The 17,974-nt window shown below is 40.0% G+C and overlaps 1 protein-coding gene across 8 annotated transcripts in view; it reads right to left on the bottom strand.

Moving 5' to 3' along the window:
* Positions 1-1,723: 1,723 nt before the first annotated feature.
* Positions 1,724-17,974, bottom strand: part of LOC140914253 (interleukin-1 receptor type 1-like) — a 78,986-nt gene continuing 62,735 nt past the window's right edge. For all 8 annotated transcript variants that reach the window (XM_073351669.1, XM_073351650.1, XM_073351716.1 and 5 more), the window contains 5 exons: positions 16,281-16,401; positions 10,478-10,623; positions 8,067-8,210; positions 6,855-7,019; positions 1,724-4,078 (listed from right to left, as the gene is read on the bottom strand). In XM_073351669.1, the coding sequence (XP_073207770.1) occupies positions 3,681-4,078; positions 6,855-7,019; positions 8,067-8,210; positions 10,478-10,623; positions 16,281-16,401 (974 nt within the window). In that variant the 3' untranslated portion in view covers positions 1,724-3,680. The remainder of the gene's footprint in view (positions 4,079-6,854; positions 7,020-8,066; positions 8,211-10,477; positions 10,624-16,280; positions 16,402-17,974) is intronic.

Genomic DNA, 17,974 nt, shown 5'->3' on the forward strand with positions numbered 1-17,974 from the left:
CTCTAAGGTGCCACAAATCCTCCTTTTCTTTTAACATAAGCGTAGCATTTTACACCCAAAAGTGTCCCTGGCTCAGGGTTCTTACTGTCTTAAGCTTGTCTTTTGTCCAACAGTGAATGAACAGGAAAGTAACTAGAATAAGAGATAGTTACCCACATTTATTTAAACATTTATAACTCATCCCCACAATATTTGAGTATGACCTTAATTTTAAAGTATGAAGGTTTTGTTTGTTGTTTTGTTCGGAAGGTGTTAGTTAATGTCAAAGGAAGTACAAAGGCGCTACCTGCCCTGCCACTCAGAGGGAGTGTTTCTACCTGGGCTCAGAATACAGGCAGTCCTTGACTTTATGGCGTTCTACTTACGATGAACAGCACTTACGTTTCTGAATTGACACCCTTTAACATTCGACTTACAATGTTTCTTTCGACTGTGACGCTTGGTCCCGCAATGGAGTGGATTGTGGTTCCGAGTTATGTTTTGACTTATGATGCCATTTTCAGGAACCAATTGTGTCATAAGTCCGAGGACTGCCTGTACATACTTAGAACTGGAAGAGGAAGCAAGCAGAGCCAGCCAGAGAGAAAGCAGAGTGAATCTCTCTTCTCTCTGTCTGAGCCAAAAAGGTGGTCTTGGATTTTGACACAGGCCTGCAGAAAAAAAGTCTGTGATCCTTAGTCAGGAAATAAAGCTATGTCTACACTGCACACCTTACAATGGCACAGTGCCCCTCTCCTACTAACAAAATAAAACCACCCCAACCAGAGAGCGCTTTTTGTCAGTAAAACTGTTGTCGGTCAGGAGTGTGGTTTTTTCACACCCTGACCAACGAAAGTTTTACCAACGAAAGTGCAGGTTAGACGTAGCCTTAGGTGAGTTTTACATTGGACATGTTTCCTACTGGTTTTATCACAAGTCCTTCAGAGGACACAGTAAAAAGTAGTCAGACCAGTCTGTGGTAAGTGGACAATTCTACTGTAGGATGGTACCCAGGGCAGTGATGTTTACTTTGGTAGGATAGCCAGCCACAGACATGGGGAAAGGCCTTGTAAATCTCTGTGAATCATGAAGGAAACAAAAGATGCTACAGAAAAGACACTGGGACAAAATAAAGCTAGTAGCCTTCAAAGAAACAGAGAGGGTTTAGGAGTCAGACTGGACTTCTGCTTGCTTTTCAGATTGCAAAGCTAGACACACACACCCCTTCCCAGAGCGATTGAATGAAAGTTCCTACCCAGATATCATTGTAGTAGCTGCCTTACAGAAGGGATTGGAAAATGAGGCAGTCTGACAGGCTAACAAGGACACTGTTCCAAGAATAGCATGTGGTGCTGAAAATCACTGGAATTTGAGTGGGAGGAGACCAAAGACACAGTAAGCCAGGAGTTGAAGGAATGTAGTACAGACAGAAAGAATGATTGTGTGAAGACACGCAAGACACTGCATAGCAATAAAAACTAAGTGCAAGACCAAATAAATGTATTGCTTAGGTTGTCAGTTTAAACACAAAAATAGGAAATGCAATCATGAAGGTTCCTATGTCATCTACATGATTATATTTATACACCATCGATTCAGTTCACTATTGGGAGAAGCAAATGCTACCCTTGACTTCTGCCAACAAGTTCAATCTTCTGCGTTGTCATGTATTTTTACCAAATTTTGAAAGCTTTTCAAAACTGGAAGTTATATGTTAAAATCTAGTGGACAGTACAAAGCAAAATAAATTCAATATAACTTTAATAGGGACAAAATATACCACTGGAGTTTCTGATGTATCTTTTATGATACCATACACATTCAAATTTAATCTACCTAGCTTATCCCGCACTTTTCATCAGTAGATCTCCAAGCACTTTATAAAAGAAGCAAGTATTATTGCCATTTGACTCTTTGGAAAACTGAGGTACAGAGAGGCGAAGTGACTTGCCCATGTTCACACACTATGCCAGTGACAGAACTGGAAATAGAACCCAGAAAAACAAGTGTTACCCATATCACCTCTTGCAATTACTTAATTCATCATCATCATATTAGTCAAAATGAAGGGTTAATATTTGTACAGAAATTAACCCTTCAAGAGGTGCAAGATTATCCATTTTTTCTAAAGTACGTCAACAATAAAGCTGGGCATCTTCTACAGAATTGGTATCCTGATCCTCAACAAAATATAATTAATGGACAGTTTTGAAGCAAGGAATGTCAGAATGATCATACTGTAATCAGTATATGAAAATATTTAACTCAAGCCTGAGTAATTTATAGATTTTCATGGAAATATTTGAGCATCAATTCAAGAAAATTCAGAAATCAGGGGTTTTCAAAACACCTGTCTGACACTGTGTACACAGTCCATTTTTAGTAGTCAAGCAACAAGACTCCAAAATTGCACACAACATTAAATCTAATGACTTAAAATGTATATCTAAATATACAATATGTAAAATGTGGGCATTTTAATATTGCAATGGGAAACTTCTGTATCTCCTTATTCTTTAAAATTACAACCTTAATGCTTTGTTAACAGGTTTCTGGAGGGCAGGAAGGTTCCCCTCAAAAACAAAGAAGAGAGGAAATCCTAGCTGGTCCACTTTGGAATGTGTACTAGGACATTTGTACAGCTCCACAGATTTCAAACTACACTACTATCTACATACCAAAACTCAAACGTAGCACAATAGTTCAGCAATTACGTTGTGTACATGATGAATTAAAAACAGCCAAGTTCAGGCATGCACAGTACATACTTTTAAAAATAACTTCATTAGCTATTTATTTTCCAAACTGTTATACACAGCAACTGTTACTCACTGTGGGCCAGCTACAAATGACACTAATATTTAGCCAATTGAGTTGACCCTGTGCAAAAAAACTGATTTTTGTTCGGAGTGGGATAATGTACAAATACACTTATCAGTTAACTCAATCATCTGAACAGATTTTCCTTAAACATTAAAAAAGGCAAAGATCAAACACTAAGCTTCAGCCCCAAAAGGGTTTTTTTAAGATTGAAAACATTGGTTTATAATAAAAATGTTTCTAGCCTCACAGAATCAGCTACTGCAAGAGTTGCTCTAGAAAGTAACGCTGAAAAAAGGTTCCATTCTTTGACAGGCTAGTACAAGGTCCCCTTCTTGTCTTATGTCTCCCTCTCACCTCTCCCCTTGGACGATACCACATGATGTAATACAAGGATTCATCTTTTAGTAGATTGAATAAGTCCACAATTAATAGATTGCAACACATGAATGAACTAGAGTTTTGTTTCATTCAAAACTACAGGTTTCCAGACCTAAACCCATCATATAAAAGTAAGGATATAACCACACTATTTCCTTCATTTTCATCCTTTTGCTATTTGGAAAAAAACATGTCTTTAAAAGTGCAAAAAATGCTTTTCGTTTTCCTTACAAAAAATGTATTTCTTCAAGAAGTCCTGCAGTTCTTGCTACAGGCCACTGCAATATTGAAACAATGCTTCAGAGTGTTCTTTTGATCTGCTCAGGGGAATGGAACCCTGAATCAGCTTTTCAAATCTGTCAATGATGTTGTAGAGGCTTTAATCCTGTAAACCTCCAAATGAGATGGCCAGTGTATAACACATATGGGTACCCTACAACCAACCATTTAAAAAGCAATTGAAGTGAGCTGCTCACAGCTGTTAAAATTGAACTTGGGTGTCATCTTTGTAATGTTATTGTATGTGGAGAATTAAAGGCCAGTGGTAGTAACTGTAGTTCTGAGGGAGACAGAGTTTGTCTGGGTGGCATTTGGTATCGTACATTTTTCCAGAATTTTGTACTTGCCGAATGAGATCTCTCTGTGAAGTCCCCTTTCCATCTGATGGCCCCATGCTTTTGCTTAATATATTTGATGGATTCTGGCATGTTTGTGTAATCCTTTATTTTATCCAGTTCAATTAGAATAACTTTAATTCCATCACGGATAAGAGCGTTGTACACGGCCAGTTGCTGTTCAGAAGTATCGTCTAACACACTATAACAGGATGATTCTGGTACTAACACAATTATCACTCTTCTACTTTGGTTAATTTTTTCATCAGCGACATTGACCACAGCTGTAAACAAAGAAAAGAAAGGTTTTTTTACTCCTGTAAAAGCTTATACAATGTTTGTTACTTTCATATTGTGGCTGTTTAGTTTTCAGAAACGAAGATGTCTTACTTGTCTCCTTACTCCATATTATTCATTGATATTAAACCTGTAACTGTAAAAAGTTGGCATTGTTTAAAAAAAAATATATTGATTCCATACATATCTTTAGATAAAGCTACCAAATGTCATTAGTATATTAATACATGTAAAAGGATTGCTTGCCCCTGTGCTTTAGAGCCTGGGGCTAAGCCAGCCCTGATTACAGGACAAGCCACACCTGAATTGAATCAAATGATCCCAGGGTAAAAGGCATCAGGAAAGCTGCAGGGAAGCGGCTCCTGCAGAGTAAAGCTGTGTGTGGGGGGGGGGAGGTCTCCTGCAGTGGTCCCTGAGGAAGGCACAGTTCCTAAGGGAAGACAGGCTGTGCCCAGCTTAAGCTGGGGGCAGGGGCGCCGTGTTATTATGATTGTTCTAGAACTCTGATAATTTAATAAAAAGGCCCAGACCCAAGAAGGGCTGTGATTGAACGAGACGGCATGGAGTTTGTTGAAAGAGTCCTGAAGAAGAGGAAAACCGGGGCAGGCCACTGCAGAGGCACCCATTGGCCACGAGAGGGTGGTTGGGTGGCAGCTGGCCCTGGTACACTAAGTATGTTGCAACTAGATCATAAGGAATAAGTATCAGTGTGAAAAAACTCAAATTCCTACGAAAACTAAAGCAAAAATACTCCGCCTTAAATCGTGCCCTGCAGACGGCTCAAGGAAGTAAATTTCAAACAAGAGGACCCCCACCCATGAGAAGGCCTGCTAACATGACTAGAAAGTTCTAGAAAATGACAGCAAAAGCATACCAGCCAATCTGAGGCCTGTCCTACACTACAGAGTTAGGTTAATGTATGGCAGCTTATGTCGACCTGACTTTGTAAGGGTCTACACTACAACGTTGCTCCCACTGATGTAAGTCGCACGCTATACTGACGTAATAACTCCACCTTCGTGAGAGGCATAGCACTTAGGTTGATGTAGTTAGAGTGACACAATGTCTGTGTAGACACTGAATATCAGGGGGTAGCCATGTTAGTCTGCATCCACAAAAACATCAAGGAGTCCGGTGGCACCTTAAAGACGAACAGATTTATTTGGGGATAAGCTTTAAGTGGTTTTTTACCCATGAAAGTTTATGCCCAAATAAATCTGTTAGTCTTTAAGGTGCCACCGGACTCGGTGTTTTTGTGTAGACACTGTGTTACTTACATCGACTGTTGGCGGTCAACCCCACGCGGGGCTCACAGTTGGGGCCTGACATCCCCCACACTGCCCTACTTAAGTCAGTGCAAGCACTCCTGATGAGGATGCACAACACCAGCTGGAAGAGCGTAGCGTGGACACGAAACACCACTGTAATTATTACGGCAACCTAATATACGTCAATTTTGTAGTGTAGATAAGGCATCAGCCACAGACACCTAGTGTAGGGCAAGCAGTGTAAATATTCGTTTTAATAAAAATAAGTTATCTGCATTACTAAGGATTTATTCAGAAATACGAATGCCTTCTGCTAAAATTATATCTTAAGACAAAAGCATGTGAAACCCACACACCACCTGGGTGTGGTGTTCTGTCCCCTCTTGTGGCATCAACACCACCGAGAGAAAGAGAAAGAGATTAATGAGTCTGCTCTACAGCCTTAGCTAAGAGGCATATGGCTTTTAGCTCATGCATTAGAGGCTCACGCACTAAGCTCCAGAGATCCCAGGTTCGATCCTACCCACCAATGACCAGGGTCTGTCAGTGTTCATATGGAAAAGCTTGCTTTTCCAGAACTAAGCACATATTGCTTACTTTGACAAACTTCCAATAGAAACTTATTTGGTTAAACAATTTGGAAAAAACAGACCAACTTTTAAGCTTGGTTTTAATTATTTTATAGTGCATAAGTACAGCTGAAAGTGTATACAAGACGGTACATGAATAACTCAGTGTTATCCCCTCCTTCTCCTCAGGAAAGCAATCAGTGAACTATCTTTCCTCAATTTCAGTGCCAAATGTTAGAATCTTAATTTCAGCAAAATATGGCAAAAGAAACATTCCCTTTTTAAAAGCACTTGGAGAACACATTGTTTTGCTCATATTTGGATTAGAGTCATGCATTTTCTCATCTCTTACTGATCTTTTCTGTTACCGGACACAAAAGAGTTGCTTTGTAATAATTTTTATGTTAAGTTGAATCATTTTGCCACACTTAAGTGCCCTCTCCCCTCTCATTGCCAGATGAGTCATTCACATTTTATTTGCTCTTCATGGGCTTCGGTCAGAGTGGAAAAGTAAAGAGGTACATTTGCCGGAGGTGAAATGACATGCCAGTAGCACTTCCCTTCCTTTGCAAGTGCTGCTCTGCCATTGTCCCTGACCCTGTGGATAATGAAGGCTGTTGCCAGTCCTCTCCCTCCAATCAGCACACCAGTACCAGCTGCTTAGGCTAGCTACATATTAAAGGAAGAAATAGGAGCTGATCAGAGGAAAAGCAGTCAGGGCTTTATGGAAGCACCAAGCACAGTACTTCCACATTACCCATGGGATTACAGAGGAGGGAGGAAAAGGGATAAGAGACTGCCTACGCTAATCAGGCTGCCTGGGGCACACAAGTTTGCTTATCTCCATTTCGAGGTTACTTGCAGCTCACCTTTGAGACTGGTGAGAGAAAACATAGAAATTCCAATTTTTTAAAAAAAAATCTTACCTTGTCCTGGTAAATCATCCCTTCCAAGTATAAAGAGATTGTATCCACACTGTCTCTCTAAAACCTCAGGTAATATCTTTAGCACAAAGATATCTGGTGAGGAGAGGCAGCTTACTCTGTTTTTTGGATACAGCACATATGCATCATAGATCTTCCCATCTGAAACTAAACAAGGTAAGCAAAATGATTAAGACCAAAAAGTGTATTTAATAAGAAAGTAAACTATAGTTTTCCCCACACAACACTGCCATGGGCACAAATCCTTTAATTAAAGTTACTGTAGTGTGAGTAATTATACTTATGTAGGTAATAGTTTGTACACGTAGACCATTAAACTTTAATATGCAAAGGTGTAAAATTGATTACCTTTGAACAGTCTTGCTCTACACTAAATAAAAAAAGCATTATCACCAAACTATCTGGTTCAAGTACAGCATGTTATTTAAGTTCCAAGTTACTCATAACTGGTGTTTACTGCTTATGACCTGAAGTTAAAACAAACAAAACAAACACTATTCAGAACGATCAGGAGTGTTCTGATGTATCTGGAACAAAATTTCCAGTAAGGCCCGATTTAATAAACTTTGTACAACTGAAGTAATTACCTCAGTGCAGTTATTAAATACATTTTACTTCTCTCATGGTACATTTCCTCTCTTAGATCCTCACGATTGATCTAAATTCCAGTATTCTGCTCTCTTGTGTATGGCATTCCCATTGCTAATGCAAATTCCAGGAACACAGAGAAAGCCGAATATCAGTCCAAAATATGGGTCTGAGAGAAATTGTCTTTAAAAAACATGTAGATGCTTAGGATTTTTCTCTGCACTCTTTTACAAAAATGCACTTTCATATGATTTATTAGTACTCTTCCAAACAGTAATTAAAGGGAAGGTAGCTTGAGAACATATTACAAGTGGAGAATACTTCAGCCAGCCATTTTAAGGCAAACAGCAATACAGTACATCAACAAGTCAGCACACTGCTATCAAATATACAAGCCAATCACTGCCATTTTAGAAATCTGAAGCATTTTAAATAATCTAAGTCAGAAAATCTGCAAATAGTTTTCATCATACATCTCAAAAATGTAAATGCACCCACTTTGAGAGAAACTCCAAATGGGATCACTCTCACTCCAGGATCATTTCTTGAACGCATTCCCAATTAGATTTTAAATACTGTAATCTTTTTTCTTAAGAAAACACATACCTTCTTTACTCAGAAAAGGATGGCAGGAGTTCCGATACCAAAGCACAATGTCAATCTTGAGTAGCTTGTAGACAAACACAGCAACAACTAATACAAATACCAGTGAAACAAGTCCTCCAATCAAGTAACCCTGAATGTTTGGAGCTGCATTAGCAAAGGGGGGAAAAAAGATACATTGGAACTGCAGCATGTGTCAAATGAAACATTCAAAACATTTTCTACAATCCAACAATTTGGTCTCTTAAAACCAGCTACTTGTGTAAGGATTCAAACCATGCAACCAGCAAACAAGAAAAGACTAAAGATTCTTCCTGTATGGTTTCAACATAAAACTGTTATTGGCCATCCTGCTAGTTAACCCAGAATGCACGCCGTCTTGTCTCAACAGAGGACATCTTTCAGTCAAAAATGTTACCATACAAATGCAAAGAAATTGTATTTTCCAACCAGAAAAGAAATGCTGATGTTTATGCTGACAAGACAACTGACTCAGAATTCTCAGACAAGTTTGAGTTAGGACTTGTCTACACAAATATTCAATTTGCAGCAAGCTGGGGTGTGAATCTACCCCACACTGTGTAGTTCTCTTTGAAACAGAACTAGTTCAATATTCCTCTAACAAACTGTGAATGTGCATCAGGAGGGTGCACACCGACAGTTAATCCATGGCAGGCTAAGAGAGGTAGATTCACAGCCTAACTTGCAGTGAACTAAATCTTTATGTAAGCAAGCCTTTGTTAAAAAATTGGCACGTGGTTGTAGAAAAAAAAGTAAGTAGTAAGACAATCCCACAAGACGACAAAGAAAAGTGAACACATAAATGTGTTCTCTTGTTACATCATATGCTCTCTGGAACTGGAACAGGAACGATCATTTATTAAATGACTGTCCTGTGTCTAGCACAGTGGGTGACCAATATGGTAGAGGTTTCTAAGTGCTAATGCTGTGTAAGCAGCAACAACGGAAAATTCCCAATTACCTGAGTGGGAGTTGTTAGCACTCAGCACTGCAGAAAATAGCCAATGTTTATTTAAGTGACTAAATATGGTTTTAAGAGCACAACTTTAGGCACCCAAACTTTGATAATTTGGGATATTAACAGAATGAGACCAGCCAAAAGTAGTAATTTTGTAGTACGAACTACATTACAGGAGTATTGTATTGTCTCACTTTAGTGCAATCTGTGCTCTGTAGTTGCATTAATGGAGGATTAAGATCCACAGTCAGAAAAAGTCCCAAAGAGATGCAATATCTCTGTAGGGTCCATTCTCATGAATGAAGTTGCATCCATTGTGGAATGCAAGTTTGCTTTTTGTACTCAAAAACAGCTTTGGGCTTTGCTTTAAAGTAGTATTTTTAAGTCTTATAAGCCTCCCCACTCTGCTATGCCTTTATGAACTCTAGCTCCCTCTTCCACTCTCCTTTATGGCACACTAAGCCAGTGGTTCTCAACCAGGGGTACACAGAGATCTCCCAGGGGGTATGTCAACTCATCTAGATATTGTCTACTTTCACAACAGGCTACATGAAAAACACGAGTGAAGTCAGTACAAATTAAATTTCATTCAATGACTTGTTTATACTGCTCTGTATACTACATCAGTGTGCCTCAACCTGTTAATCATGATTTATTTTATAATTATACGGTAAAAATGAGAAAGTATAAGCAATTTTTCAATAATAGTGTGCTGTGACACTTGTGTGTTTTTATGTCTGATTTTGTAAGCAAGTAGTTTTTAAGAGACTTGGGTACACAAGACAAATCAGACTTCTGAAAGGGGTACAGTGGGGTACAGTAAACTGCTGATTATGTGCTGAGTCACAATGAATTTGGCAATAGGGACTTTTTAAATGTTTCACACATTCCACATTAAACAAAGCAAAATCTACACTCTGGGACAAAAAACAGAGTGTACAACGGGGGAGTGGTGTGTGCATGGAATTCCTGCCTATCTGTTATGGAGTGATGAGGATAGAGGGAATCAAAGAAGCAGCAGCAGCCACTGCCATATATATTCTCTTGTCCTCCTCCACACCTCAACAAAACAGTAGTAGTAGTAATCTACCATGTCTGGAATAAGCTAATTATAAATTTGTTTCCACTTATTTTTTTACTGAAAAATATTTCATTGATATTTTCTGAAAGGCTGTTGAATTGAAATACAGAATCCAAAGTTTATTAAAACTGATAGTTTATTTAAATGTGGTAATAGAAAGAATGTAGAATACTTTAACATTAGTATACAATTGTAACATCCCAGTCATTTCTGTTTAATACAGAGCTGCTTTACACAGTTATAGCCAATTATGGTTGATACTAGCTGAATCTTTATTGAACTGTTCCCTTTTCATTAATTTCTCATTACATGATCAGGTTAGAATTGTAGTTATAAAATTATTTTATATCTTACCTGGGTGTTTTAGTATAACGTATGCTACAGCTTCGCCATAGGGATGCAAAACATGACAGAAAAACTTGTGAGAATAATCCTTACTTTTCACTTCTGAAATGTTGAATCTTGCTCCAATTATAAAACCACCTCCCTGGGAAGGTTTTCTATCATCACAAAAAAAAACCCCACCCATGGATAGAGAAATTATATATTAGAATTTCAATATGGACTAGGCAGACTTAACTGCAAATACAAGAAAGTTCACTTTTACCCTCAAGAGTGTATTAAGCAAGTAGAATTCAGGTCATTTGTGAGCAAACATTGATATTAGGAGTCAGGACTTTATAGTACAAAGCCTAGTGTCAGCAAAATAATGTACCAGAGCCAAGGGTTTGAAACTACACAGATGGAACAATGATATTATACAGGTTGAATTACTGCCCACATTAGAACATTTAAACTTCTGTGGGAATTGCTGTCAGGTACTGTGCCTCCATATTTTCAGTTCTGATACTGTTGCTGGCCACTTTAAAAAATAGCTCCTTTCCATACCGACTGAGCTTTGGTTAAAACTGATTTAGCTGACATTATGGCTTTATAATTTAAAAGATAGATGAGGACAGGTTGCAAACTGATTTAGTTGTATTGGCATCCCATAAGAACAGTTACATACTTTACAGTAGCCAGGGGTCTTCGAGATGTTCTGTCCATATGGATTCCACACTTGGTGTTCATGTACCCCATACATGAAAGATCAGGTTCTTTTGACCAGCAGTGTCCAATGGGGCCATGCCGGTCCCCTAAGCATCCTCTTAACTCCCTCACCCAAGAGCGTAAAGTGCGGAGCAGGGCCTCAGTGCCTTCACCAATACAGAATCCCAGGGGAGTAGGATTCCATAATAGGGAAGGAGGGCAGGTCATGGGATTCTTGTGGACAAAACATCTCGAACCACAGTACTGTAAGAAAATAACCATTCATTCCAAGTTTGTGTCCACATGGTGGGTGCTAGGAGCCTTATTTAAAAGATTGTAGGACAGCCTTACCAAAATGAAGCTTCTTACAAGACATAGCTTTAGTAAAGTGTGTACCAAACTACGTAACTGCCCTATAAATTTCAGAAATAGACCACCTGAGTTCTAGTGGAATGAGCTCAGCTGTGCCTATGTGGCTTTAAGCTGGCTAGGCTAACTCATTAAGGTACTCTTGCATAGCTAGAAAGCCATTTTGATAACTTCTGTGAGGTTACTGCCTGATTCCTAAACATATCCACGAAGGACATGAACGGTCTGGGTGTTCCTAAATGGTTTTGTCCTGTTCAGCAAATAGAACGTTCTTACTGCATAAAGTGTGTGAAGTTTATTAGTAATGCTAAACCACACTCCAAGCCTTTCACTGCACTGCAGCAGTGTCCACACAGTGTGCTGTAAGCTAATGTGCTGATGGTTCACACCTTGGTTTGTGACACAGTAATTTGCCATGTAGACAAGTCCTTGGGCCACTGGCTGCCAAGCTTGAGACAAATCTAACATTAACTCTTTTGTCTCAGTTCCAAGAGTCTTGAGAGGGAAACAATGTCTCATTTCTGGAGTGATGTTCCTTTCTCAAGGAAATCAACATGTGGATCTAAGTAGACAACTGGGACATCTCAGCATTGCAGCTTGGAGTTGGAATCATGGCTGATGGGGTGCACTAGCTAAGGAGGACTGGAGGGAGGACTGAGCCTTAACTACTTCCTCCTTCTCCATATCTGAGATGGCTTTTATGGAGTACTCTAGAAGACAAAAAACTTTAGGTGGCCAACCCTAGTGTGACACTCTATACCCCTGGGGAACACCTTTGAAGCCACATATTCATTGTTGGTATATATTTGTGACATTTCATATAAAGCATGCCATGTGAGGTATCGTGGGAAAGATTATGATCTGCTGAAACCCACTGTTGCATCTAAACATACATCCGATGAAGTGAGCTGTAGCTCACGAAAGCTTATGCTCAAATAAATTTGTTAGTCTCTAAGGTGCCACAAGTACTCCTTTTCTTTTTGTAAATATGTACAGTAGCTCCTTGCTAAACATTGTAGTTATGTTCCTGAAAAATGCTACTTTAAGCAAAATGATGTTAAGTGAATCCAATTTCCCCAAAAGAATTAATGTACATGGGGGTGGGAGGTTAAGTTCCAGGGAACATAAATACACATACACACACACTCACTCTATAAGTTTTAAACAAACAGTTTAATACTGTACACAGCAATGATGATTGTTAAGCTTGGTTGAGGTGGTTGAGTCAGAGGGTGGGACATTTCCCAGGGAATGCCTTACTGCTAAATGATGAACTAGCATTCGGCTGAGCCCTCAAGGGTTAACACGTTGTTAATGTAGCCTCTCACTCTACAAGGCAGCACAAATGGAGGGAGGAGACACAGCATGGCAGTGGCTGCAAACACTGGAAACTGAAAGGAGTGATGAACCCACGCTATCCCACTGGAGCGCACCACTCCCTCCACTTTCCAAAGTGCTGGGGGGGGGGATGCATGTATGTATGAGTCAAAAACCATTAACAGCCATTGTCCTGCTAGGGAGTTACAATTCAATGACTAACTTGCACAAGGCCACACCAGGGGAATTGCTCAATCTTGCCTGGGGACTCAGCAATGCCCACCAGACATGCCTGGACTTGTGTTCTCCAAGCACATGGACTAAGGGTATAAAACAGAACCCATGCTTGGCCTTTTCTCCTCCCCACCTATGCTGCAAGCAACAAGGACACTCAGAAGATTGAAGACTCCTACAGAGGAGACTAGCCCAGGTTTCAAGGGTGAAACCTGTGCACTATGAACTGCAATATCCAGTAGCATGAGAAAAACTGCTTAATCTAGATGTTGCCCAGTCTAATAGGGTTGAGAGTGTAGACTGCATGCTTATATTTTATTTTGGTAACCACTCTGACTTTTTGCCTAATCACTTAAAATCTGTCTTTTGTACTCAATAAACTTGTTTTACTGTTTATCTTTACAAGTGAGTTTGCCTGAAGCACTTGATAAATCTAATCAGGTTTACAAAGGCTGGTATATGTATATCCACTTTCTATTGATGAAGTGGTGAACCAATTAATAAACTTGCATTTCTCAAGAAACGGTCTTGAGAAGTGCAAGACAGTATATTCCTAAGGTACAAGGCTGGAAGATGGGGGGGGCGGAATTGGCTGGTGCCTTTCTCTGTGTGATTCATGAGTGGCTCTGGGAACATTCATGCAATCTAGCTGGGTATGTGGCTCCACGTGCAGTTGTGCTGAGTGATAACAGCGCCTGGAAGGGTTTGCTGCTTGTCACTAGCAAAGAATTGTCAGAGACTGCCCAGGCTGCAGAGTTAAGGGGGCACAGTGGTCCCACAGTCCTAGACTGAACCCTGAGGATCCTGTCACACCTACCCTTTGGAGTCTGTTTGGAAATAGAGCAGCAGATGGAGCACCAATAAGGTATATGACCTTCACCTAAATCAAAATGGCATCTAAGAGGGCCCATCATTGAATGGCGTAGAAGCATCACAGGAGAAGTATGTCAAACCCTGGAGATTTAGTTTCTGCCATAGTGGCTCAAGTCCTGGTATCAAAGGGAGAGGGCGGGGTTCTGCACCTACCTGCAGAAAAGGATTTTATTAAGCCAACAGGGACATTAAAAGAACTAGCTTAACAACTATATTAACTAATCACTAACACTAACTACAATAGAGTTGCAGAGAAGCAGCCTGACTCTGCCCGGGTTCCATCTTGCTACCATCGATGGCAAAAAGGAATCGAGGGATGGTTGGTCCCCTCCCACGAGTGAGGTAAGGGAGCATGAGGATACCTAGGGAACAAGCACAGTCCCAACTGAATTTGATTTGGCCAAATGAATCCAATTTTGTGTGCCTGCACACCAAGAGTAGGATCCATGTGAACAATCACTTGAAAAAGAATACCAGCTTCTACCCTCCCCATAAATCATTCTACGTGGTTCATCCAGCATTTTTGGCTTCTCAGTGGATAAGCATTCTGTCATGCTCCTGATGGGTAGCTGGGAGGCATGTTGGGAAGACTCCTACTAATTAACAGGACCAGCAACAGTTGGCAAATCATTCAAGCTTACACAAAGCTGACTACAGAGTCTGTTTATAGAAACAAAAAAAAATCAGCTAATATAGCCCATGCTAACAGTGTGGCTCTGTCCTCTAGTGATTAGCCCATGTACAGAGATTTCTGAATTTGCTGCTGCTGTTGAACTATGGAAACTGGCTCTTCAGTTCAAGGGGTAAAGCTTATACTTGTAGATCACAGAGGTCTCTGTTTCAATCCCAGTTATCACCTCCTCCAGAGGCACAGTGTTATATGTGCAGCAGAAAAGTACATCTGTACTTGAGCTCAGCCCCAAGTGCCTATCAGGAGCTCATCCTTCAAAAGGGTGTAAGGAGGAAGCAATAAAGAGAAACAGGTAAGACAGGATTAGGACAAGAAATAGCAGAGAAAGAATCAGGCGAAAATTTTCACACTGTAGTGCCTAAAATTAGATACCTAAAGTGTTTTTTGGAGATTCCCAGGTATCCAACAGCTCCAGCTGACTTCAAGGGCAGCTGCATGTATTCAACACCTCTGAAAATTAGGTTACCGAGGATCTATATTTTTAGGCACCCAAGCTGAAAAGTTTTGCTTAGGTCAAAACTAACAATAATTAACTTACTCCTGGTGCCTCAGTTATGTGGGACACTAAGGTTTAGAGGTAAGCAGGGAATGTTAGTTATTTTTGTAGCCTGTGAGACTATAATACAACAAAAATAATTCACCCTATAAATCTAAAGGAAGAAAGTAAAACTAAAATTAAAGAATTTTCCTGAGGAGCGGGTTGGCATTTAATATTCTCAAAAATAAAGTGAAATAAATAAATAAATGAAACAAAAAAGGTGAATGTGTCAATCTTCTCTAAACAAGAAAATGTTTTATGAAGCTTCAACTTGATTCAGTGGCAGATGTTATGTAATTTGTGAACCTGGCCACCGCATACATGCAGGCAGAGCAGCCAATCTTAAAAGAACTCAAGGAAACACCTATTTTATGTATAATGAATTGTTCCCATACTGGCAAACTGGGGCTGGTTTTCCACTGGGGCTGGTTGAGAGCAGCCTTTAATCTATGGATGAAAAGTGCTAAATATTATCATGCTATTATGAATTTCCAAAATCTAGATAAGCTGGCCTCAATAAATTACTTACAGAAAAAACAGGTAATTATTAAATGCATGGCAAATTTGTTGAACATGAAGTACTTTCAGTGGTCTGTTGGCATTCATTAGGGAAGACTGAAAAAAGTGGGTTTGTTTAGTCTGGAGAAGAGAAGACTGAGAGGGGACATAACAGTTTTCAAATATATAAAAGGTTGTTACAATGAGGAAGGAGAAAAATTGTTCTCATTAACCTCTGAGGAGAGGACAAGAAGCAATGGGCTTAAATTGCAGCAAGGGAGGCTTAGGTTGGACATTAGGAAAAACTTCTGAATTGTCAGGGTAGTTAAGCACTTGAATAAATTGCCTAGGGAGGTTGTGGAATCTACATCATTGGAGATTTTTAAGAGCAGGTTAGACAAACACTTAACAGGGATGGTCTAGAAGATAATACTTAGTCCTGCCATGAGTACAGCAGACTGGACTAGATGACCTCTTGAGGTCCCTTCCAGTTCTACGATTAGACATTATTTTGTCCAACAGTTACTTTTATGGATGATTCACACCAAATGATTTTAAAATATTTTAGCATTCAATCCACATGCAATTTGATTTGTAAGAATACTTACTCATAGAATTGTTCTTTGTAGGTATCATCAAAGATATTAACATCCGTACCATTGACTTGCCAGTATGGATTCAAAGTACTTATGCTACTGGATATATTACAGTCCATCAGGACATGAGATCCTACAAAACATTTAAATGTGACAATTAAAAATCGTGTACCATAAGCAAGCAGGCTCATATGATTATGTAAATAGTTTGGGAAAGGACAGTTACTTAGATTACAGCAACTGTGGTTCTTAGAGGTGTGTTGTTCACGTGTGTTGCACTTTTGGTGCACACACTCCTAGCTGCTTGAGACCAGAGTCTTTTGGCCAGCAATGTCCATTGGGGCTGCGCATACATTCTGAGTGGCCTAGTGCTCCTCTACTGAGGGCATAAAAGGGGGTGTGGGGCCAACTGTCACTCAATTCCTTTGCCACTGCAGAATCCAGATGTTACCGAACTACACAGTAGCAGGAAAGAGGGCAGGTCATGGAATACATATGGACAATGCATCTCAAAGAACTCCAATTATAAGGTAAGCAATTCTTTTTTGAGTGCTTGTCCATAAGTATTCCCCGTTGGTGACTCACAAGCAGTAAGTAACCTGATGGAAACAGGTAGGTGCTCAGAGTCTGCTTAAACGAAGACTGCAGTACAGCTCTGCCAAAAGCAGCATCAGATCTCAATGCTTCTACCAAGAAATATTGTTTGGTAAAAGTATGGCTTGAACTCCAAGTAGCTGAAATGGATACGCTTAGCACAGAAGCCGCAGAAGCTGTTCAAGTGGAGCAAGCTCTAATCTGAGTTGGGGATCTCAACTAGCTAATTCATAACAGTTCTTACTGCATCACAAAACCCACTTGGAAAGCCTCTGGGCTGATAGAACTTTTCTCTCAGAAAATACAGAAATGTAAAGAATAAATAGTCATGGGGAAATCCTGAAGGATTTGGTTCTAAGTAAAAGGGTCCTGCATACCTCTAAGGCATGCAGCCTAGCCTCCCCTGGATTAGTATGTCATTTCTAAATGAACATTGGCATATTAATCAGTTGGTTTAAAGGAAAGCCCATAAATCCTTTCGGAAAGAACTTGGGATGGGGTTTAAGTGAAAATTTATCCCTCTGGTGTCTGCCATATATGTTTACCAGATTCCAGGAGAGCATCATTAATGGGAAGTGCCAACTGACCAGGCATAAAGAATCTCCAAACATTTGGGAGATTTTGTACCTCTTCCACAAGTTTCTTGGGAGAATCAGCTATATGTGTGGACAGATCTTGAAAACTCTTGTTGACATACAGATGAGATGGTCTAGAGGGGACTACCACCTCATCCAAGGTCAGGAGAGTATAGCCTCAGAAATTGGCTGATCCTCAGCTTGACGGTGATCCTCCTCAGAAAACTCCTCACGGGGCTCAAATTCATGGGTTGCAAGCCTAGGTTCCTGAGAACATATAGGGGAGGAGGTTCTCATTCTAGCAGGTGGCACAGAGGTGTGATGTCTTGGGAGGTGAATACCCCAAGGGTTCGAATAGAACCATGTTGGAACACTGTATGGAAATGGGGCAGGGGAGCACAAAGAAGGGTACCAGGACATATGCCTACTCCACAACACATTTGAGACCTTCACATAACTAAAACCTCCTTAATTCCTTCTCAGAGTCACAATACCACCAGAAGGGACCCTTGGAGAACAAGTATGGAAACGTGTTGA

The sequence above is a fragment of the Lepidochelys kempii genome, chromosome 1 (assembly GCF_965140265.1).
Source record: "Lepidochelys kempii isolate rLepKem1 chromosome 1, rLepKem1.hap2, whole genome shotgun sequence".
Classification (NCBI taxonomy): domain Eukaryota; kingdom Metazoa; phylum Chordata; order Testudines; family Cheloniidae; genus Lepidochelys; species Lepidochelys kempii.